Source organism: Pelophylax lessonae (assembly GCF_965119305.1).
Source record: "Pelophylax lessonae genome assembly, chromosome: 2".
Lineage (NCBI taxonomy): Eukaryota > Metazoa > Chordata > Amphibia > Anura > Ranidae > Pelophylax > Pelophylax lessonae.
In genome coordinates, this window is record NC_138769.1 from 658,104,971 (window position 1) to 658,129,044 (window position 24,074).

Sequence of the window (24,074 nt, forward strand, 5' to 3'; positions counted from 1 at the left end):
TGGATAATACATAGATTGCGATTCCACCATTTCAGTAGGGACCGGTATCATTTTAATCCATGAATGGGCAGGCTGGTTGTACAGAATTCAATCTACTGATCGCCTTCTGTACAACCACTCTGTCGGGTTTTTCCTTATCGACCAGCACCACTGGCTATAGGCGGTGGCAGTGATCAGTGTACTCTGAGGCCAGGGAGAACTCTCCACTGTCAGAATTCAGTAACTTAGTGGGAAGGATTCCCCCAACCACACTGAGAGTGTGGACAGGGGAATCGGGTCATTTTTTTTCAGAGAAAAAAAATCGGCTGCCTTTTGTTTCTTGCTGTCACATACAGAGCGCTGGAGGCTTCAGAAGCAGCAGTCTTTCACCCTTTTGGGCCAGGAGGAGGGAGGGAGCAGTGTAGTTCCCAAACGTGTCAGAGGGTTAAGAAAACTACAAGCTGTTAACTGACAAAAAGGCACAATGAATTGCTATGTAAGGACAGCATCAATAAACTAACATGAAATTCTATTCAAGTATGTATTTTTAACTCAGGAAAAGTACCTTTTTGCGCTCGGTCTTCCACAAATCTTTTTATTTTTTGCTGCTTTGAACCAACTTCTTCATAGAGGAATGTAGCCACCCTCTATGGTCCCACTGTATGTAGGAACGTAGCAACCCTCTCTTGATCTTTCCTGAGATATGGACTATGGGATGTGTCGTGTAAATAGAGCAGTGCATATGACCAACTATCCTGCACTGTTTATTCCAAACAACTGGAAGTGACATGGAAAAGGAGGGTTTTGGCAGGATATTAGATGGAGGTAGAAAAACACAAAGAGGAGATTTCTTTATAAAAAAAAAAAATTCAGGGCTATGAAGCAGTGGACATGTATAAATATTATTTCTTTAAGTCCCGGTTCACACTGAGGCGACCTGTGAGGCGACCTGGTCGCCGTAGGTCGCCTCCCATAGGGAAGCTGCGGACCCGTTCTAATAGGAGCGACACAAGTCGCTCCGACTTAGAAAAAGGGTCCGGAGCTTCTTTGGGGCGACCAGGAGGCGACCGCCATAGACTTCAATGTTATGAAGTCCGTGGCGGCCGCTCCGAGGTCGCGGCGCGATGCGAAGTAGCGTCGCCCCTATGTGAACGGGGCCTAAAACTGTCACTCCCCTGCAATAGAAGACAGTGTAAACTTACCTCTGTGGTTGCCCATTTCTACTTCTCCTCCATTCCAACATTTTAGTCTTCGGAAAGGCTCTTCAGAATTCAACATTTTGGGGAGCGTTGGATTCCTCTGTCCCTTCCAGGCACAGTTTTCATTCTCCTTACCCTACTGCTGCAGGACCCAGTAGGGATGAAGGCAGTGGTGGGATTCAAAAAATTTAGTAACCAGTTCCGACTTTCAGTAAAGGTGTCAGATCTGTCCGCCGAAAATGTCGCAGTCCCGCTAAAAATCGCAGATCGCCGCCATTACTAGTAAAAAAAAAAAAAAGACCTAAATCCTTCCCGTAGTTTGTAGACGTGATAATTTTGCGCAAACCAATCAAAATACGCTTATTGCGATTTTTTTTTTTTTTTTTAACCAAAAAGATTTAGCAGATAACAAATTGGCCTAAAATGATAAAAAAATTGATTTGTGTGAGTTTCACCTCAGGGGTCTCATCATCCCCGTCGGGCAGCAGTAGGTCCCCCAGAACCCCCTGTAGGGAAGGAGCTCCTGGTGGGAGATGGCCACGGAGAAGCCTTAAGGTGAGAAGGGGTCCCTGTCCAGGGCCCTGTCTCCAGGGGAGAAGGGGTCCCTGACTCCAAGGGGAGAAGGGGTCCCTGACTCCAAGGGGAGAAGGGGTCCCTGACTCCAAGGGGAGAAGGGGTCCCTGACTCCAAGGGGAGAAGGGGTCCCTGACTCCAAGGGGAGAAGGGGTCCCTGACTCCAAGGGGAGAAGGGTTCCCTGACTCCAAGGGGAGAAGGGTTCCCTGACTCCAAGGGGAGAAGGGGTCCCTGACTCCAAGGGAGAAGGGGTCCCTGACTCCAAGGGGAGAAGGGGTCCCTGACTCCAAGGGAGAAGGGTTCCCTGACTCCAAGGGGAGAAGGGGTCCCTGACTCCAAGGGGAGAAGGGGTCCCTGACTCCAAGGGGAGAAGGGGTCCCTGACTCCAAGGGAGAAGGGTTCCCTGACTCCAAGGGGAGAAGGGGTCCCTGACTCCAAGGGGAGAAGGGGTCCCTGACTCCAAGGGGAGAAGGGGTCCCTGACTCCAAGGGGAGAAGGGGTCCCTGACTCCAAGGGGAGAAGGGGTCCCTGACTCCAAGGGGAGAAGGGGTCCCTGTCCCCAGGGGAGATAGTGTGGGGTATGGGATGGTGTGTGGGGGATGGGGTCATCTCACTCACCTTTACCAAGCTGCAGGACACTCATCCACAGTCACCTGGGCTTCTTCCAGCAGCAGCATGGATGGGCAATCAGCTCCGAGGGTGACCTGTGTATGACAGGGGGGAGGAGGGGGGCTAGCCTTGCAGACATCCCTGCTGTGTCCTCCGGCTCTCTTAGTTCACCTGGCTGTGTGCTTCAGTTCATTCACTTGCGCGGGAGCCGACTGGGGGGGAGGGAGGGAGAGGGGGAGTGAGGTCGGGACTCTGGCTGGGGAGGAGAGGAGACTGTGCTGCTTAGTGGAGCAAGAAGGGGGGGCGACTCAAGACCAGGAGCAGCCAGCGCGGAGGTGAGCAGGAAGCTCTGCTGTCCACCCCCAGAGACAGCTCTTTAATTAGCAACTGCCGATTTTAAAGAGCCGTCTCTGCCGCTGCTCTCGGCTTCCACCGGTTCCACGAACTTGTAAAATGTTAGTAACAGGTTCGGTGGAACCGGTGAGAACCGGCTGAATCCCACCACTGGATGAAGGGGTCCAAAATGGAACGATGGGTGGGGTGGGCTTTCTCAGGTTCCATTACTTAAGTGATATTAAGGTCTTTGCTTCTTTTTTTTTTTTTTAAATAGCAAACATGTTGTACTTACCTACTGTGTGTAATGGTTTTTGTACAGAGCAGCCTGGATCCTCTTCTCGAGCCCCCTGCCAGCACTTAGCCCCTCCCTCCTTTCTCTCCCTCCTGCCAAGTGCTCCCAGAGAAAGCAGCATGCTCTGGGGGGGAACCCAAGAAGGCTAACTCCTGAGCCGCCACTCTGCGTGTCCATTTAAACACAGAGCAATGACTCGGCCCCGCCTCCTCTCTCTCCCTATTGGCTCAATGGCTTTGATTGAGGGTCCCCAAAGAGCTGAAGCACTCATGCACATCGCTGGATCGAGATGAGGCTCAGGTAAGTATTTGGGAGGTGGGGGCTGCTGCACACAGGTTTTTTACCTTCATGCATGAAAGTTAAAAAAAAACCTTGAGCCTTTAGAACCACAGCTACTGCAAAAGATCCCCCTAGACCTTTCCTCGCCTGTATTTCCCTCCTATTCCTCTGATTTTGTTTTCTTCTTTGTTCTTTTTCATTCTTTCTGCAAAATGAGTCTCTTCTGTATTAATAAGCAGTAACCTAGCTACAGTATGTCTACTCAATTTCAAATGTAGAGTACACCTACCAGTGGCACCTAGATTATGTCAGCTGATCCAAGATCATAATCCATCAAAATATTCTGACAATTTGTCTGTATGTGCTATTGTACCAGTTAAGCTGGGTATGTCTTCAATAGTGTCACCATGTTACTGATGTTAGCAATGCATACTTGATAATAACATGAAACTTAAACTTTAAAAAAATTAACAAAACAAAAAAGTAATTCCTGTCATTGAAACAGACTTTGGTACGAAGTGTGATAATTGATTGTGCTGGATGCTGATAATTGACAGTGTAAACTAGCTTTTATCACACATAATTTCATGTTCATTTCTGTTTTTCTGTAGGTCCCGCTCAGGTCCCCATGATGTCCCCAAATGGTTCAGTCCCCCCAATCTATGTGCCTCCAGGTTATGCTCAGCAGGTATGTACAGAGATAATCACACAAACACATACACACTGCCATGCTCTGCTGCCCTTTTAAGGTTCATACACACGATCAGAAAATCGTAAGAAAAATACTGCTTTTAAAGCGATTGTAAAATATTCTGATCGTTGTTACACAGCCTTCGAGAGCTGTTCATGACCGATATCCGATAAGACAAACATTTTTCTGGTACAATACCAAATCGTACAGTTTTCGGCCAAAAAATACAATACATTACATCACTTCCGAATTTTTATTCTGTCGTGTGAGATTTTTCGTAACTTTAATAACCGCTTTAGTTTCGATAAGTGATTATTCGTCCAATAATCTCATCGTGTGCACAAGGCATTACAAACAGCATATTGGAGAGCACTGGATAAGATGCACTGCCAAGACAAACTTCTATCTAAGGCCTTATACACACAGGTGATTTGGCCCCTGTGTGTAAACTTGGCATTCTCGGGCACCTGGTAGACACAGATGCAGTGGCCAATTCCACTGCCAGCAGCCTGTCAAACTGAGCGGCTGAAATTTGCTGCGACTGGACATTGTATCGAGCGGTACTCGCGTTTGCTATTTGTGATCAGAGACCTATGCTCAGTACAGCATCCAGATTTTGACAGGCTTCTGGCAGAGAGACAGGGCGCTTCACCTGTGCCTCCTGGGTGCCCAAAAATGCCAGGATTTGATGTAGATGGGCCATATTGCCAATATGCATTTAGCCTTAGAGAGAATGCTGTTAGACACAACCTTTGACATTACAGAGTTTAAATACGCTGCAGTTATTGGAAAGACTGCAAATTCTATAACACTTTATGTAGTTATGTTGTAATAAGTTGCCACAGCTATCTAAACTTGTAATCAGGATTGTAGTGAGAGTGCCTAGTCTATAAACTAAAGCTGGCCATGTGTGGTTATACATTCCTTCAAACATTATGCAAAAGATTGGAAAAATGTTTGAGCATTCATTAATGTTGCCACCATTAAGTCAACAAATTTTAATTCAAAGGCAGTTAAAATTTTCATCCAGATCTGCTACTTAAATGGATTCCCAGACTTACTGAAGAACTCTTTTGATACTTGCGGAAAAAATAATACAGGTTAAGAAATGTATACCTTCGCGTTTTTTCCTCTGTAAACCGCAATCGTTTTCTTGGAAAAAAACACACCGTTCTCAGTTTATTTCCTCCGCTATACTTCTCCCCACACAAAAGCCATTTGTTTTGGTATTCGGCCTCATGAACAGTTTAACTTTCCTGGAAGCCAGCAGCGTTTTTGCAGAAAAAAATGTCTGACACTTGTAAGTGTCTAAAGCAGGGGTCTCCAAACTTTCTAAACAAAGGGCCAGTTTACTGTCCTTGAGATTTTAGGGGGGCCGGACTGTGGCCAGCAGGAATAGTTTTTTTTTTTTAGCATCAGTTTGAGTGAACAGTATCCCATCTTTGATATCAGGGGGAGGAATGGTACCACATTGTTGCTGTCAGGGACAGGGATTATGCCCTATTGTTGGGGTCAGTGGGCAGAAAAGTGTCTCATATCAGTGGGATGAATAGTGCTCCAGAGGCCAGATAAAGGAGAGCAAAGGGCCACATCTGGCCCCTGGGCCGTACTTTGGAGACCCCTGGTCTAAAGCCTCTACAAACTTTTAGGAGCTTTTACAGAAATCAAGTGCTTGGGCATTAACTTAATTCACTGGTTAGAATAAATAATTTATCTGTTTATTTATTCTTATGAAGGAAAGGTTAGGCTGGCCATAGACTGTTTGAATCATGTTCTGGGTATGCTAAATGTACTGCTCGATCAACTTTGCTACAACCAGCCTGCTGGACTTTACATGTGATTATTGCAACTGGCTCTAACAGCCACTTGCAATAATCACGGTCTTCATCAGCTGGGGTGCCCCCCCCCCCGGGAACACAATGGCTTGGCGAGAGGGATTCCTCTGTCAACACTGACTGTGTTGATGGGGAGATGAAGCAAATTTCTTTCCCGCAACCCGTGGCTGCAGGAAATAAATTTGCTCCACCTATGGCCGGCCTTAGATGCACAAAAAGCAAATTACATTACCTCCATAATTTGGTTTAAGATAGTTACCTTGTTTACCTGAAAATAAGACCTGTGATTTTCCAGGATGGTTGCAATATAAGCCCTATCCTGAAAATAAGCCAGAGTTTAAAATAGTTGTAAAATCCTATAATCCAATTTATTACAGTATTATGTAATGTACTGTGTGTGTTTCTGTAATATTATTGAGCCAAATAACGTTATAGTGCCGCTCGGTGGTCACCTGACCTCCCGCTGCTCTCCTCCTTTTCTCCGAGCTGTCAGCGGGGGATCTCGGGCCCTCCCTCTGCAGTGCTCGGAGCAGGGAAGGGAGCTCCAGCTGGTCACACAACTGCCCAGCGGCGCTGTAATAAAGGTATTTGGCACAATAATATTACAGAAACACACACATTGTACATTATATAATACTGTAATAGAGTGAATTATAGGATTTCACAACCACTTTAACTCGGTTCACACTGGGGATTCCTAAATTCATAATGCTAAATGGTAATGACTCCTGAGCTGGCAGGCAGGAAGGGAGAGGGGGGAGAGAAGACAAGGGGGCACATGAACTGGCAAATACACATTACATGATAAGACCTACCCTGAAAATAAGCCCTACTGTGTCTTTTGTTGCCAAAATTATTATAAGACCGTTTTTATTTTCAGCGAAACACAGTACTTTTAATAGGAGTGATAGAGAGAACACATTTCAGTTGTCTTTTATTGGATAACTGAGACATTTTTTATTCATTTCTATGCATTATTTAAAAGGCTCTGACATTAGAAGCTCTAGAAAATGTGCTGTTTAGACTTGAGATCTTTAACATTTTTATTCTTTGTTATTCAATCGACATGTTTGCAAAAACTGAAACTAGTGAATGGCAAATGTCAACTTCCATTGTGCCTGGGTTGGCCTGCCATGCCACTTCACCTTTGCTCTGGGCGGGGGGACAGTTTAGTTAATCTTTAAAAGTGGAGTTAGCTCACACAACGGCAAATATGGATCTAATTCTGATTGTGGCGTCTGAATAAATGTTCATATCCTCTATTTAATCAAGCTCAATTATTTTTAATACTAAAACCCTGATATCTAGCACAACATGCGTTTTTGTAGATGAATGATTTAAAGGGGTTGTAAAGGCAGAAATGTTTTTATCTTAATACATTCTATGCATTAAGATAAAAAAAAAAAAAACAGTGTGCTTCAGCTCCCCTAATACTTACCTGAGCCTGTCTTTATCCAGCAATGTAAACAATTGCAAGTAGGAGGGTGTCAAGGCTGATGGCGGCACAATTGCCACATCCCAAAATTATACAATACAAAAAACACAAAGGGCATAGACCAGCCAAAGAGATAGGTAAAGTAAAGTAGAAGACCGTATATAAAAATTCAACAATTTTTTTTAAAAATTTCACGTAGTTAAAAGAGTGGGGGATAGTCCCACCCAAATGTTGAAACAAAATAGACACAATGCCAAACATAAGAAAATATACTCGTGGTCTAGAACATATAATGCAATATACATGTATTAGTATTGTAGACCAAAAAACATTCATCAATGTTATTGGAACATGCAGGCAGGCCGCCATACTTGCAATGTGGAAGTGTGTCAGTATTTTAATATGGAAGGTCGCCCAGGGCTTTTGAAGCTATCCTCTCTGAAAAAAGGAGGGGTGGAAGGAGAAGGAAGACACTATAGTACAATATACCCCAAACAATGATAGGTGGATGGCGCCAGGCCTGTAGCAGCTAGCTATATTTGCTGCATGTCCGCTGGTATGTCTATCAGAATTGCTCACATGAACCGCCCAAAAAGGAGAAGACTGATCCGGAGAGGGGAGGAAAGAAAAAAGGAAAAAAAGGGGGGGGGAGAGAGAAAGGAAGAATGTATAAATGTAAGAATGGAAGGAAGAATGTATAAATATGTGGCAATGATATAATAATAAAAACCAGCCCCAAGTGGGGTTGATATAAACAGGGACTTACAGGTATGTCTGGATCAACAGTCATGTATCATACCGATTCCACAGGGAGACAGGGAACTGACCATGGGTGTGGTGAGCATAGAGCATCCCTATATATATGTCAGACGTTGATTGGTATCAATGTGTATCAATCTCACCTGTGTGGTGTCCCCATAGCTTGAAAGTCTGGTCTGATAATTATGTGTATACATGTTATATCATCTTCCCCTGTGGAGAGATCTCCACGTCTCCATGGCTTCCAGCTGGTTCACCGGTCACAGTGGCATCCAGGGCCACCGTGCATGTATCGCAAGGTGGCATCAGACGCTAACCAACCGCTGACATGCATATGGGAGCCGCGTCACCGACAGAGTGACAGTATGTGTGTCACAGAAGGAGATGGCACCCCTAACTGACACTATCCCTGGCGCATATGACACGGCCCCATGTAAAAAGGCCCCACATGTCAGAGCACGGGGCCTGCGTGTGTTGGGGAGCAAGACCGCTGCACCAAAGGAGGGGGCCTAGTGGACACCTGGTGAATTACAGGAATAAAAAAAGTACATAATCATAGACAGTGTGTATAAAATTAAATAAGTGCGCAGAATCAGTAGTGTGAATAGCTGCAACCTTCGAACCAAATGGTGATAAAATTGTGTAGAAAAGAAATCAGGTGCGCTAAAATTCACTGGTGTCACAAATCAGGAAAAGGTGTGACACTATAATGAGTGTCCCCCATATACCTGTGATGTGTTTCCAAAATTGATGTGCACTTGAACGGGTGTACAGTAAATACTATGCACCCTGGTGCATATACTTGGGTGTGTTATGGTGAATAGGTGATGATAAATGGATAATGTGATACCAACATAAACCAACAAAGTGCACAAGTAATTCAAAGAAAAAGTGTCCAATATTTCAATGGTTGCCACCTCAGTGTATAGTCCATATACATATAAAAGTGCATAAAGTCCCAATCGTCCCCTCACAGGCTAAAGTAAAATCCACTCTGTGGGTTCCTCTAGATCCGTGGGGTGCAGATGGGTTCCACCACCTTTGTGGGGATTAGCCCCTTACCATAGAGAAAAGAGGTTAAGAACGGATAATCAGCCCAGTAGTGTCTTGGGAATTCAGGGAGGTCACCGTGAAATAATAAGATAGTAAGTGTGGCCTCTTACCGGATCGCTCAAACCAAAAGGCGACTGTCTCACTGATCTTTCGGTGTCTCAACCCAATCCCGGTCCACTCTTGTTCTGGGTGTTACTCTCCGCACAGGTGAGGGCTTCCACGTGTATCTCACAGAAACAGAATCAGACCATAGCGCAGTACCTTTGACAATTTATTAAAACAAAAGTATCCAATGCACTTACAGTTGGTTTCCTGTGTCCATTAGTTAACATCTAACTGTAAGTGCATTGGATACTTTTGTTTTAATAAATTGTCAAAGGTACTGCGCTATGGTCTGATTCTGTTTCTGTGAGATACACGTGGAAGCCCTCACCTGTGCGGAGAGTAACACCCAGAACAAGAGTGGACCGGGATTGGGTTGAGACACCGAAAGATCAGTGAGACAGTCGCCTTTTGGTTTGAGCGATCCGGTAAGAGGCCACACTTACTATCTGATTATTTCACGGTGACCTCCCTGAATTCCCAAGACACTACTGGGCTGATTATCCGTCCTTAACCTCTTTTCTCTATGGTAAGGGGCTAATCCCCACAAAGGTGGCGGAACCCATCTGCACCCCACGGATCTAGAGGAACCCACAGAGTGGATTTTACTTTAGCCTGTGAGGGGACGATTGGGACTTTATGCACTTTTTTATATGTATATGGACTATACACTGAGGTGGCAACCATTGAAATAATGCCTAAATAGCTATATAGAGTGTCCCCCTGCTTGGAAAGCAGTGTTGCACAAGTATCTAAGCTGCCTGGGACTCCCCTACTGATTGGCTCAGACAACAGCGCAACGTGATTGGCCCCCGCTGCTTTCAAATAAAATAATTCAGCCAATCAGGAGAGGAGAGAAGGGGATACAGGTCATAGCTCCGTATCTGAATGCACACCGGAAGCTGTGACTCGGATCAGGTGCCCCCACAGCAAGCTGCTTGCTGTGAGGACACTCAACAGGAGGGAGGGACCAGGAGGGCCAAAGACTGACCCGAGAAGAGGGGGGTGCAGGCTGCTTTGTGCAAAACAAACTGCATAGAGCAGGTAAGTATAACATGTTTGTTATTTAAAAAAAGAGACGTAGGCAAACACGGGAATGCGGCTAGCGCGGACGTCTTGGAGAGAGAGCCCCGGCTTCTACTGTCGCTGATTTTTATCTACTACAAATAGCTCCAGAGACGCCCTGTAACTCCCCCCTGGAAAGCCATTTTGACCACCAGGATTCCAAGCCACAGATGGTATCCTTGATACTCTGGCACCCCTCTAATTAAGCACCCCTTTCTGGATGTCAACTGGATGGTCAGGAGACCTCCCCTGGTTTCATTTTGCTGTAAGTAAGGGTGTAGCACACCCAGAAGAATTCCTTCCCTATTATATCACCGATCACCGCCACTATTATTATTATCACCCCTGGAGTAGTTCGCCATCACCCTGTGGAAAACATCACTCGCAAGATTGCACATCCACTTTATTTAAGATATTCTATGGTGCGATTCTTGTAGGATCCACTGATGTATATTGGACTTGATTATTGTTCTCTGCTTACTTTATTTATTCAAACACCTGGAGTTATTTATTTTAAAAGTCACTCATCACTTTCCACATCATCGATTTACTGAGGCATGCCATTTACCTGATTTTGACTTTTATTGAATTATTGATTATTGTTTTGAGATTGCTGCTTTTATTCACTATTATTGCATTTTATTGCAGTCACTTCATCTGCGCTTTACCTTAAGCACATCACCTTCTGTATGTGTTTTTCCATTATGGAAATTGACATATATATCTGTTGGCACTGAAGTCCCTTTATATTGAACACTTATAGTTTATCACTGCCAGTTGTGTTTTTTTGAAGTCACTTTATATTTATGAATTAGTGTATTTATTTCATTTATTTTGAGATCTTCCACCTACTTGCTGATATTCAATCTATTTGATTAGCACATCTTCACTTATTTATTTTCCTCTTTTATTTAAACCTGTTCACTGTCCCAAAGAGAGGGCAAGGTGCATCTGATTCTGGACCTCAAGGCCTTGAACTGCTTTTGTGTGTAGATAAATGTCCTGGAACTCGGGCGATCAGGCTGTGCCTGGATAACTGGACGGATCGTCTCCGGGGGCTTCTAGTGCGAGTTCAGTTGGTCAATGCCACGGCGATGGCTTAAGTCAAGGGAGGAGCAAGTTTGTAGGCAGCTCTGGAGGTAGCCGGAATTGTACAGTGGGCAGAATGCTTTGTTCTGGCCCTCTTCGCCATACACATTCCAGGAGTGGAAAACCGGCAGGCGGAATATCTCATCTCAAGTCGGCATTGAACCAATTTAATCAGATAAGACTCCAGTGGGGCACCCCCCAGGGGGATTTGTTGGCGTCGCGGCTCGACAGAAAAGTTCTGAGGCTTGTCACATGGTCAAGGGATCCTCTGGTGGACGACACAGACGCTCTGGTGACCCCGTGATCTACGCTTTCCCCCCTCTCAAGCTTCTGCCGGGGCTCTTGCGCAGAATAGAGGCAGAAGGAATTCTGGACATTCTAGTGGCCCCAGACTGGCCTCGCCGGTCTTGGTTTGTCTACCTGGTGCGGCTGGTTGCCGACGTCCCTTGGAGACTGCCTCTCAGTCACTGGCTTTGACGGCTTGGCTGTATAAAGCCAGGCACTGAAGGATAGAAGTCTGCCTTAGTCTGTGATTCCGACGATTCTGAAAGCTAAGGAAGTCTACCTCTAGGAAGATCTACCATCGTACGTGAAATGTGTACATTTTGTGGTATAAGTCGATTGGTGTTCACCCTCACTCTTTTTTCAGTGGCTCAGGTCTTGACCTTCCTTTAACAGGGGGTTGAGCAGAAATTGGCCTTGAGCACCATGAAGGGCCAGGTGTCGGCCTTGGCGGTCTTCTTTCAATGACCCATGGCCACACACCCCCTGGTGCGTACCTTTATTCAAGGAGTTCAACATATCACCTCTGCTCGCAGGGTGTCAGAACTGGCGGCATTATCTTGTTGTACCCCTTACTTGGTGGTCCACAAAGATAAGGTGGTTTTTCACCCATGTCCGTCATTCCTTCCTAAAGTAGTCTCTGATTTCCATTTGAATCAAAACATTGTATTGCCTTCCCTGTGTCCCAGGCCCACACATCCTAAGGAATTTGCGTTGCATGCCCTGGATGTGGTTTGGGCGATTCGGGTGTATCTGGCTACTATGGAGTCTTTTCTGAAACGGAGACTCCCAGTTTGTGCTCACGTATGGGCCAAGAAAAGGGCTGTCCGCTTCTTCCGCGACCATTTCAAGATGGATCAGACAGACAGTGACGCTAGTGGATGCGCTGAATTTATCAGTGCGGAAAACCTTAATGATATAGGATGTGGCTAATGCAGCATCGGAGGCGCAGGTCACCTGCCAAAAATGCACTTTTGCAATCCCTAAGCGTTTTGCAATGTGGTACCCTTATGAAGATTCCCTCCTTAAAAAATGGGTGGTTTGTCCTGTAGTTGACTCCCCGGTTTCCAGGTTGAATAAAGCCACTGTAAATTCGGTTGAAGAGTCCCTGGTCTTTACAGACTCTTTACAGGCTGATAGGAGGGCGGAGGCCTTGACTCACCATATATTCACTGTGGCTGGTTCAGCACTTACTCTGGTTTTTAACTATTGACATGGTGTCGCAAGCTATGACTGAGTGGGCAAAACTTCTACACCGGGACCTGGAAGGGGAACAGCTCCCCCCTGCCTTTGCGGAGCTGGTGGATCAGTTGGTCCAAGGGCTACAGTTTGTCTGCGGCTCCCACCTTTCTAGACTGTCTGTCTCAGCAGCGGTCCTGGCTGAAATGCTGGTTGCGGACCAGGCTTCTAAGAAGGCCTTATCTGATTTTCCATTCGTGGGGGGATCCCCTGTTTGGAGCTTCTTTGGATGACATCATCAAAGGCTTCACAGGGGGAAAGGGTACTCCAGTACTCCTCTTCCACAGGCTTCCAAGGGTAAGGAGCCCCGTCGCAGACGGGGGCCTTTCTTTTCGGCTCACAAGTGGCCTTTTTGTCCCTCAGGTTCTCAAGACCAGGGTTCTAAGCCCTTCAGGGCCTCCGCCGGTGGTTCCAAGAGGACCTGGTCTGGCAAGTCACTAGTGGATTGTGCCAGACCTGCGGACAATGTTTCCTCTGCATGAAGGGGCGTCCTCACCTGTGTCTGGGGTGGGGGGGATGTCTTCACTGGTTTTCGGATCCGTGGACCTCCCTGATACAGGACAAGTGGGTCCACAAAGTAATTCGCTCCGGCCACAAAATCGAGTTTTGATCTTATCATCCGGAAAGATTCTTCCCTTCCAATCTGCGCTTGTCCCCAGATCGTTTAGGGGATCTCTTTGGGGCAGTGCAAGATTTGTTACTTTAAGGGGCGATTGTACTGGTTCTGACATTGGAAACGTTTTCAGGGATTTTACTCAAACCTGTTTACAGTTCCCAGGAAGGAAGGCAAGGTACGTCCAATTCTGGATCTCAAGGCACTAAATTGCTTTGTGCGGGTACAAAAGTTCTGAATGGAGTCCATTCGCACGGTAGTGGCGTTCCTACACCAGGGTGATTCCCTCGCTTCCATTGACATCAAGGACACTTACCTTCTCATCCCAATATGTGCCGGTCACCAGCGCTTCCTCCATTTTGCCTGCCATTTGCGTAAGCGGAGGATCCCGGTACTGGGGTACCTGGACGATCTGCTTTTGCGAACAGAGTCTCCGACTGCTCTTCTGGACAACTTGGCGGTTACTCTGTGAACTCTGCGGGAGTTTGATTGTATTCTGAATCTTCAGAAGTCTGCTCTGGTATCGTCCACCGGTCTGGACTACCTGGGTCTGACTCCGAAAACCGCCTCAGCCAGGGTGTTTCTTCCTCAGGAGGCAATTCAGCTTCTGCTGCCCAGCAGATGGTCATCTCTTCAGACTTGCATGCGGGTGCTGGGCCTGAAAGTGTCTGCCTTCAAGCCTGTTCTGTTTGCTCAGTTCCACACGAGATCTCTGCAAAAAGAGATCCTGGTAAAATGGAACAAGAATCCTCAGTCTCTAGACAATCTAATCCTGTTGAGCTGGAGTACAAGAGGGTCCCTGGTTTGGTGGCTTCATTCTCCAGCTCTTTGTCAGGGAAAATGTTTCTTCCCCTGTACTGGACGGTCATCACCACAGATGCCGGGCCTGTCCAGGTGGGGAGGCGTCCTCGGCACGGATTGCGCTCAGGGGCTCTGGACCCAGGAATTGTCCAGGCTACCAATCAATGTACTGGAACTCTGAGTGATCAGACTTTGTCTGGATTATTGGACGATTTGTCTTCAATTCGGTACAAATCCATTCAGGCAATGCCACGGCCATGGCTTATGTCAATCACCAAGGGGGTACAAAAAGTGCCTTGGCAGCTCGGGAAGTAGCTGGTATTCTAAGATGAGCAGAACGTTTTGTTCCAGCCCTCTCTGCTGTACACATTCCAAGGGTGGAAAATTGGCAAGCGGATTACCTCAGTCAGCAGGCGTTGGACCAGGAGGAATGGTTACTTAATTCGGAGGGGTTTCATCAGCTGTGTCTCCTGTGGGGTACTCCCTAGGTGGATCTGTTGGCCTCTTGTCTCAACAGGAAAGTACAGAGGTTTGTGGCTCCTTGGAGTTGGTATCGTCTGATTCACGCCTTTCCTCCTCTCAAACTTCTCCCGAGACTCCTGCACAGGATCGAGGCAGAGAGGGATCCAGTCATTCTAGTGGCTCCAGACTGGCCTCGCCGGACTTGGTACACCAATCTGATATGGCTGGTTGCCGATGCTCCTTGGAGACTTCCTCTCAGGGAAGATTTGCTGGCCCAAAGGCCAATCTTCCATCCTGCTTTTTAGTCGCTGGCTTTAACGGCTTTGCTCTTGAAAGCCAGGTGCTGAAGGATAGAGGTTTTTCTGAATCGGTAAATCCTACGCTCTTAAAGACTAGAAAATCTACCTCTAGGTAAATTTACCATCGAACTTGGAATGTTCATCGGCTTAAAGAGGAGCTCCAGTCTCCCCAAAAAAATTCTGCTGACTTTTGTTAAATGGATACTTACCTGCCCCTTGATCCAGCGCTGTCCTCACCCAACCCCATTCTTCAATCAGTATCGGGTCCAGGCACTGGTATCTTGAGAAGGAGAAACTGGCACTGGCCTTGCGGCTTCACGCTAGCTTCCAACTGTGCATGCGTGAGCCGTGCTGCGCTTAGTGAATGGTCCATCAGTCTTCTGAGGCCTGTGATGTATTGGTTAGCATGAGATCAATTAGAAAAAAAAATACAGGTGAGCACAGCATCACAAAAAGAGTTGTGTGTCAAATACATGTCCATAAAAATTGTAGTGTAATTATGCACTCTGCTATAATTGCAAGAGAATATTGGTATCCCTGCTACACTTCCACCGTAGTGTGCATAAAGTTTTGGCAGGTACAGAAGGGTTGGACAGAGAATGCAGCTGGGTCAGAAAGCTCTGCAAGTTATTGGAAACTTTAAGGCCTTATCTGCACATGTGGTGCCCTCTGAAGAGCAACCCACGTTTGGATTACTCTTCGGAGGACATTTGACAGACAGTGAGTTGGTGGTCTATCACCTCCTCACCACCTTTTCTAATCCCTTTATTGTGGGGTGCCCCAATAAAATGATTATACTCAACTGAGCCCAATATCGATCCAGCACTGTGTCTGTCTGCAGCAGGGCTGCTCTTCTCTTCTCACCCCTCCTCTCACAGGAGGCTTGGCAGCAGCGAGAGAAGTTGGACCCTGCTGCTGTCAATCTAATCCTGTGAGCAGGGACGGGGACGGGGCAGGGCAGGGCCAAACTGTGTGTGTGTCAACAGTACTGCTCGGGATTAAGCCCACACAAGTGCCCCCATAGCAATCTGCTTGCCATGGTGGCACACAGAGAAGATTAGGAGCCAGGATTGCTGGTGGGGGAAACCAGAAAAGGAGGATAGGGCCTGCTCTGTACAAAACCATTGCATAGAGCAGGTAAGTATGACATTTTCGTTGTGTTTAAAAAAAAAATTAAAACCTTTGCAATCCCTTTTAGCTGAGTGGATTACATTTGGCAGGAATAAAAGCTTGAGGAGAACAAAGAGATTGTCATCAGGCCGGCAGACAAGGGAGGTGGCCTTGTAGTCCTCAGTAAGGAGTACTACAAAAAAGAAATGGCACGCCTACTTTCGGATCGCAGTACGTATAACATCTTACAACGCGATCCACTTCCGGAATTTAAGGGAGAACTAAACACCTTGGTTGAATCTGGTAAGAAGAAAGGAGTCCTAAATAAAAAGGAGTCTCTATACCTTGACCCCTTATATTGTCGGACCCCTATAATATACTTCTTGCCTAAAATACATAAGGACAAGGAACATCCACCCGGTAGACCCATCGTGAATGGGATAGAATCTGTGACATCCAGATTAGGACAATTCATAGATGTATATTTGCAACTCTTGGTGGTGAAAACCAAGTCTTATTTAAAAGATACTAAACACATCTTACAGATTCTACACGAGTTCCCATGTACAGCTTCCACGATTTTGGTAACTGCGGACGTCAGTTCACTTTACACCATAATTGGACATGACGCCGCAGAAGCAGCTGTCAAATGGGCTTTTTCCCAGTCTGATTTACCCAGAAAGCTAAGAAGTTTCCTGTTGAGCAGCCTGTGGTTCTGTCTTACTAGGAATTATTTCTGGTACAATAGGACTTATTATCTACAAACCAGAGGTGTGGCAATGGGGCACGTTTCGCTCCCAGTGTGGCCAACTTGTTTATGGCCCACTGGGAGGAAGAAGTGGTATTTAAAGACCGTCCCCCAGAGCTAACATGCTACAGAAGGTACATAGATGATATGTTCCTTATATGGGAAGGAGATATGGATGGTCTAAATAAATTCATGGACAGATTAAATGACAACAACAAAAATATCACCTTAGCCTGGACCACTAGCAAAGAGAAGGTAGTATTCTTAGATCTAGTCATTTCGGTCACTGAAAACAAAATTACCACCTCTAATTTTTCCAAACCCACGGACCGGAATGCGTACATTCCACTGGACAGTTGCCATCACCGTACATGGCTCTGCAATATTCCTAAAGGTCAGTTTATGCGCTTAAGGCGCAATTGCGCCTCCGACATAGATTTTGCATCACAGTCACAGGTTTACAGTGACAGATTTATGCAAAAAGGATACTGCAGATATAAGCTCGAAAAGGATAGGTTGGCTGTCCAGGCTATTGATCGAGAATCACTTCTGTCAACTGCCCCTAGAGTAGTTAAACCCAAGAATGATGAGATCAGAATTATACTAGACTACAACATCCAGCATAAAAAAATCGAAAAGATATTTAATAAGCACTGGCCGATCCTTCAACAGGACAAAACCCTGGGAGCAATTATACCTGCTAGACCATTGTTTGTGTACAAGAAGGCACCTACTCTCAGGAATTATCTGGCCCCAGGGGTAGTAGACCCACCTACACAGATTAATAACAATTTGTTGCCATATTTATCTGGCTTTTATGCCTGTGGCAAATGCGTAGTGTGTAGAACAGCCAAAGGGAATTTAAAACGAAGGAAGGAGTTCATAGCAAATGCAACAGGTAGGAGCTATGTAATTAAAGATCTGATCACGTGCTCGACTACAGGCGTAGTATACATGTTAGAATGTGACTGCGGCCTGCAGTATGTAGGTAGGACATCAAGGGCCCTGCAAATTAGGGTTGCTGAACATGTCCGAAGCATTAAGAAAGGAAAAACACTCCATCATGTGACCCAACATTTCAAAAAAATCCATAACAAAGACCCTAGGAATTTGAAGTTTTGGGGTATAGAAAGAGTTCACAAACATTGGAGGGGGGGTAACCTGATCAGAAAGTTAAGTCAACGCGAGTCCTTTGGAATATACGAGACTAAAGTGGGGGTACCCCGAGGCCTGAACGTGGAGTTTGACCTCAATTGTTTTATTTCCGACCGATAATAATGTTTTGATTTCATATCTATTTATATATATGCTTTTTAGGTCCTTTATGTGATCCAGACAACAGTGGGACGTCTACGGCTCCGTTTTTAAACTTTTTAGATTTTTTAACAAATCCAATTATTGTTATAATGAGAATATGATAAATACTCTAAGGATACAGGGACATATAGGGTAGAGGTCTCTTAGAGTGTTTGCACCTGTCTTAGGTGCAAGGTTGATGAATAAATGGAGGAATACCACCAATTTTGCCAGGCCCCCCTCCCCCCTGCAAGTATCCGTATTTTAGTATATTTTTTATTCATCATTTCATAAATGGTACATATTTTACCTTTTGTTTGATTTATACAGCCATATGCTTTTATTTATTTTTTTTTTATTCTAGACCAACAAGAGTCACATCCTGTTTTGTGTCATTTCTAATATATACGATACTGACAGTTGTGCAAATATGGGAGGAACCATGGACTCTCATTAGCACGGTCGAGTATTGTTTACTTCCGGCCATTCCCTGGGACTAGGAAGGAAGGGGCGGTCCTCTAACGATATACGTGGGCGCTCCCTCTCTTGATAGAGTGGCGGCGTCTTCCGTATTTATACAAAGAGGAAGCCGCTGTCAATAGGATCCGGTCCGCTCATCCAATCCTAGAGCGGTGATAGGGCGGTCTCCAAACATGGGGCATCGTCATTTCCGCCCTATAGAGAGCGGAAGTGTACTCTGTAACCCTAGCAATGGAGGTCATCCAATGAGAGGATCCCGAGTTCCGGTCCAATCAGCAGATATGGCGGTATATTTAAGGGGCAACGTCTACTACCTACCTTCACATACCGCTGAAGAAGTCCCCGCCCATTGGGGGACGACACGCGTCCGGGGGGAAGGAGGAGCTTACAGGCGTTGCCCACTGCTGTCTGGAGATCCGGTGAGGTACCTACGGGAACCGTCGGCATGATTGTTTGATGCGATTTCACCTTTTAATACAAGTAAGAGGCTGTCTTTTAACTTCATTTTGAATAAAGTTTATCAGTATCACGCTATGGGCTTGCCCGGTGTTTTTCCCTATTTCATGGTTTTAAGGGGAGTTGCTGGTTGAAGCCTATCTGTGAGCAGAACATAGTCCGCTTTGGGAACTTTGTGGTGTTGCTTCTGTTCAGTGTGAGGTCTCTTGGAGGTGAAGTACAAGAAGGAGTACATCCCATCCACCAAGGGGAGATCGCTATAAGAGTTTTTGAGTCATATGCTTATATCCAATAAGCCTAAGGTGAGAGGCCATTTCACTCGGTGGTGGATTCTAACACTTAGAGCACCTGTTGATCCTGCCAGAAAGTGTGTTCACTTCTCATCACGGGCTTTGTGCATGGACTCTGATTTTCTCCCTAATGATTTTATGTTGTTATTAGTGTTTTTTAGCGCTGCCTATTGTACCACATATGGCAGGCAATACTGCCTGCTGGTGCAACAGCCGGGATAATTTTTGCCACACCATGATGCTAAGTGTCACGATCGCAGCATATGTCCATCCTCCTCTGCAGCCTTTGAAGCGTAAGCATTAACAAGCGCTTAACTGCGTTTTCTCTTTCGTTCATTGATGGACACAGCTCCTGATATTCATAACCATTGGGTTATACTGCCCCCCTACAGGAGTAGGACACTAGGCAGAAATTAATTCTGGCTACACTCATTGGCAGTCCCAGGAGGTATACCTCCTCTCTCTGCTTTGCCTAGTCAGGAGTAAGGACCTATTTGCTTGCTGGGATCGTTGGTCCTAGCAACATGTTTTAGATTGAAAATCTTTTCCTCCTGGATTTTTTCCTGTGAGATCTACAGTCAACTGCCAGACTGGGCGACAGGCTGGATAATCTAGATCCAGTGGTCACCCCCATTCTGGCCAGAGAGCGCCTGCATACCTCAGATCCCTGCTAGGTCGATCACGACATAGCTCCACTGGATGGGAGCTGGCCTGCAAGTTAAATGCCTCACGAGGTCGCACACGACCAGGTCTCGGCCTGAGTCGCAGCGTTCCTCCTGGCAGACATACCCCCCCCCCATTTCGATGGAGAGGGGTTCTGTCTGGAGCAGTGACCGCCTGGTTCCTGGTATGGTGTGTAGCTGTCCCCTCTCTCCCCCTGTAGGGTTTTGGGGTGGACGTGGGCCCCTCCTTGGGACGATCAGACCCCCGGGTTCCCCTCCTTCCCGCAGGCACCCCCCCTTGCCAAGTCCCTCATCCTGCCCCCCCTCCACACTCGGGCTGTTTGAATGGTCTGGCCACTTTTTTGGGATGGGGGCAGGGGTGAGCCGCCGGCGACCAGACGATCAACTGTGTAGGGGGGGGGCTGGGTTGTACTTGTAGGCGGCTACTTACAGTTCCCCCCTGTCATGCCTGGATCAGTCTCCTTGAGGCCTGGTCTCCCACCTGGGTTCCTCTATGCCTCGTGGTTCTTCCAATTTGTTGCTGCCTGTGTGTTTCTATACACAGCGGCCATGTTTGTGTAGTCCGGTGGCCATTTTGTGTTTTGCATTGGAAATAGCAGCGGCCATGACAGTGTAGCCCTGTGGGCGGCAATTCCAGTCGTGGGAGCCCCTCCTCATCTCCTGGTGCTGACTCCTGGATCATTTTACTTACGGATTGCCGCACGTGTAGTGCAGATTCTCCTGGTGGCTGCAGGTGCCTGTTTCTGTGGGTGGTGAGTCTGGTGGGGTCCTCTCCCCCTCTGCTGAGGATCACTTGGTGCTTTGTGCCTGGTGACCGGGTGTGAGGTTGCAGTGTTTTACACTTTTTGTGGGGTCCCCCTGGTGATTCATGGAGTCTTTGGAGCACATTTCCCCACCTTATCCCCTCTCTGATGCTGTGGGGCCCTCCGGGTCCCAACCATTCATCTATGCACTGTTGACGGTCCTGGAGTCTCTTGTGTCCTGGTTGTCAGTGGCTTGCAGACAACTGGCTAGCAAAAAACGCCCCCGCCTCATCGGTCACATCAGATCCTGAATCTGATTCGGCCGCCGCAGACATGGGTCACCCTTCTGGGTCTGCCACCACGTGCCTGGAATCCTGTGATGGTGAGGATGATTCCTCCACATCTGCAACCACACACGAAAAGGCGCTGGTGGATGCACTGATTGTATCGGTGCTTGAGACCCTGAAGATGGAGGACGCAGCTGAAGCTATCCAAAGCGGCAAAGGGGTTTCCTTTCCCTGCATATGTTGACAGAATTAGTCTGCACTGGGTAATAGAGAAGTCAGTACGAGGTCAAATAAATGGGCAGCATTCACATTAGCCGGCGCTACCGCTAGGTAAACTAGGCAGCTGCCTAGGGCGTAGCAACAGCCACTGGTTTCCCTACATAGATTAGGAGGAGATCAGGGGGGCTTAAACAATCCCCCAGAGCACCCATCAATTTTTCAGCACCTAGGCTAGTGTTAGCCTTTCAGCTACCAGTGCCGCACTGCCACACACCAGCCTGTCTTCTCTATGCTGCTGGTAGGCGGGGTGGCCTGGCAGGGACAGTGATTACAGATCATGCCATAATACATGTTTTTTTTTTTTAGCTTGCCTGAATTGTAAAATAACATGCCGGGACTCCGGAAGTCATGTTTGATGTCAGGAGGGAGGGGCTTATGAGCTTTAACTACCTATTGACTGAAAAGGCAGCAGGGGTTGGTGCCACTGCCTCCTCAGCCAATGGGTACACAAAGTGCGCTGTCCATCATTCCAACTAAATCTTCATTCCGGGGCCATCCTGCTCTGATGTTAGAAGAAGTCTGTACACAAAATCAAGAACTGAATGCAGTGATTGAGGTGAGGGAAGAGAAAGTGTTTTTTGCCCCAGCAGAAATAAAGGGAAAATGGGGCGCTGCCTGTGCCTCCCTTTAACACTCATTGTAATACCACCCATATTCTTGTCCTTTTAATGTGGTGACCATAACCTGACAGCTGTGCAGCATAGGTATTTGCTTACCTGTCACCATGTAAAAAGGACAGGAATTTGGGTGGTATTACAATATGTGTTAGGCTGGACAGATGCACTTCAGTAACCACCTTTTAGGACCTATTCACACCAGGGCACTGCATGTGAATCTCTCAGGAATGCACAGATCTTTGCAGTGCAATTTTTTTTTTTTTTTTTTTTTTTTGGGGGGGGGGGGGGGGGGTAGGTTTGCATATATATATAGCTGGTCTTGTATGGGGCGCAAAATAGTCTAGCACTGGTCCTGTGTATGCGGCCCCTCTGCCAGACAAGGCAGCTTTCATCCATGACTTCCAGTACAAGTCAGAGACCAGTTTAATTTGTGCCAAGTAATAGTAACTATGCAATATTAAAATTATTCAATGTTCAGTTCATCAGGGTTTGGTACAGAAGCTATGCAGCAGGGAGTAAGCCTGGCTCAGCTCACATTCTCCCTTTCCCCTCTTTGTAGGTTATTGAAGACAATGGTGTGCGGAGAGTCGTAGTTGTTCCTCAGCCCCCCGAATTCCACACAAGTGGCCATGCAGTTATACATCGACCTCCACCCCCTCTGCCAGGTTTTATTCCCCTTCCCGCTATGATGCCGCCTCCTCCTCGTCACATATACTCACCAGTTGCTGGAACAGATATCGCCTCTCAATATACGCCTCAGTATCACCCCACACAGGTATATGGAGATTTGGGTAAGTACTCTGTCTACTTTGACTGTCTATTTATTTTAATAGCTATATTTGTGTTTGTTTTTTTTGTTTCAAATTGGAGTTTATAGGAACCAACTATGCATCAATATAATAGAAGAATATGTTAGCTTAACCCTACGCTGCAAAATACGCAAAAGGCGGCCTATTTATTTTGAGAGACACTGGGAAAAAGTTTGGTTGGGAAAAAGTTACACATAAAATGTGTCTATTAGAAAGTGTTTTTGCTCACTTCCAGCACACACGGACAGTGTCCGGACCAGGCGTCTGCTCCTGCATACCTGTCAAATTTTGACATGCTGCTGTGTCCATTCAGCTGCCTTGTCTGCATTTTTTCCCATGTGCCGCCTTCATGAAGCTTGGGGTGGATGCAGGTGCAAAAACAATTGCCTCATTCATGCAGCATGGGTGGCAGCACAATTGTAAATGAGCCCTAATTCAAACTGAATGTGCCCCAAAGCATTCTGCATTTACCCACCAACATAATCCCTTTAATTGTTAGCAGTCTCTCTGTCATGGTTCTGCAGACTGTGTATCTGTCTGTCTGTACCTCCGATATGGGCGGACAGTTGCACTTTGACAGGAAGCTCAGTGAACTACCAAGAGCGATCAACAGCACTCTGGTAGTTCATTGAGAACTACAAGCTGAAAGCCGCAAAGGCTGTTGGGACTTGTAGTTTTCCCATTCACAGAATACTGTGAATGAATGATGCAGCCAGGCAGGCAGAGCTCCGTACAGGCTCTTTTTTTTAAGTTCTTGACAGTTTGTGTAGGGAGAAGATTGAGATAACTTTGTCTTTTTATTTTATAGTATGGTGGAGGGTAGTGTTTTTTTTCTTTTTGTATGAATATTGTTTTATATTTTTCGATAAAACCTTGCACTACATATGCTGCATGGTCCCATTAGTAACTGATTTTTGGGCCCTGGTTTACTAGAGGAGAGGATCCCCCACTAGCTGTCAAAACGGGGATTAGGGGGGTGCAGGGGCTGGTGCATTTTATAACATGTTACACCCTGAATATGGGTTTAACATGATGCCAAAGGTGAATATATACTTTAAATGAATATATCAAAGCTGTTAATGACACCTTTCATGTTCCCGCATCCAAAATAAAAACAAGTGTATATATAAAAGTGTCAACACCATAAATGAAATTAATACAAAGAACAAAAATTATCTTAATCAATAGCGCATTCCTGTTTTTTTTTTTCTACTTAAAGTTAGCTTTAAGCTGTACATATCCCAATTTGACTGCATTTTTGCAGTCAGTTTTTTATCGCAGCC

At 46.3% G+C, this 24,074-nt stretch overlaps 1 protein-coding gene across 5 annotated transcripts in view; it reads left to right on the plus strand.

Annotated features, from left to right (window-relative positions):
* Positions 1-24,074, plus strand: part of FNDC3A (fibronectin type III domain containing 3A) — a 491,075-nt gene that overhangs the window by 316,127 nt on the left and 150,874 nt on the right. For all 5 annotated transcript variants that reach the window (XM_082246110.1, XM_082246111.1, XM_082246114.1 and 2 more), the window contains 2 exons: positions 3,880-3,956; positions 22,542-22,773. In XM_082246110.1, coding sequence (XP_082102236.1) covers positions 3,880-3,956; positions 22,542-22,773 — 309 coding nt within the window. The remainder of the gene's footprint in view (positions 1-3,879; positions 3,957-22,541; positions 22,774-24,074) is intronic.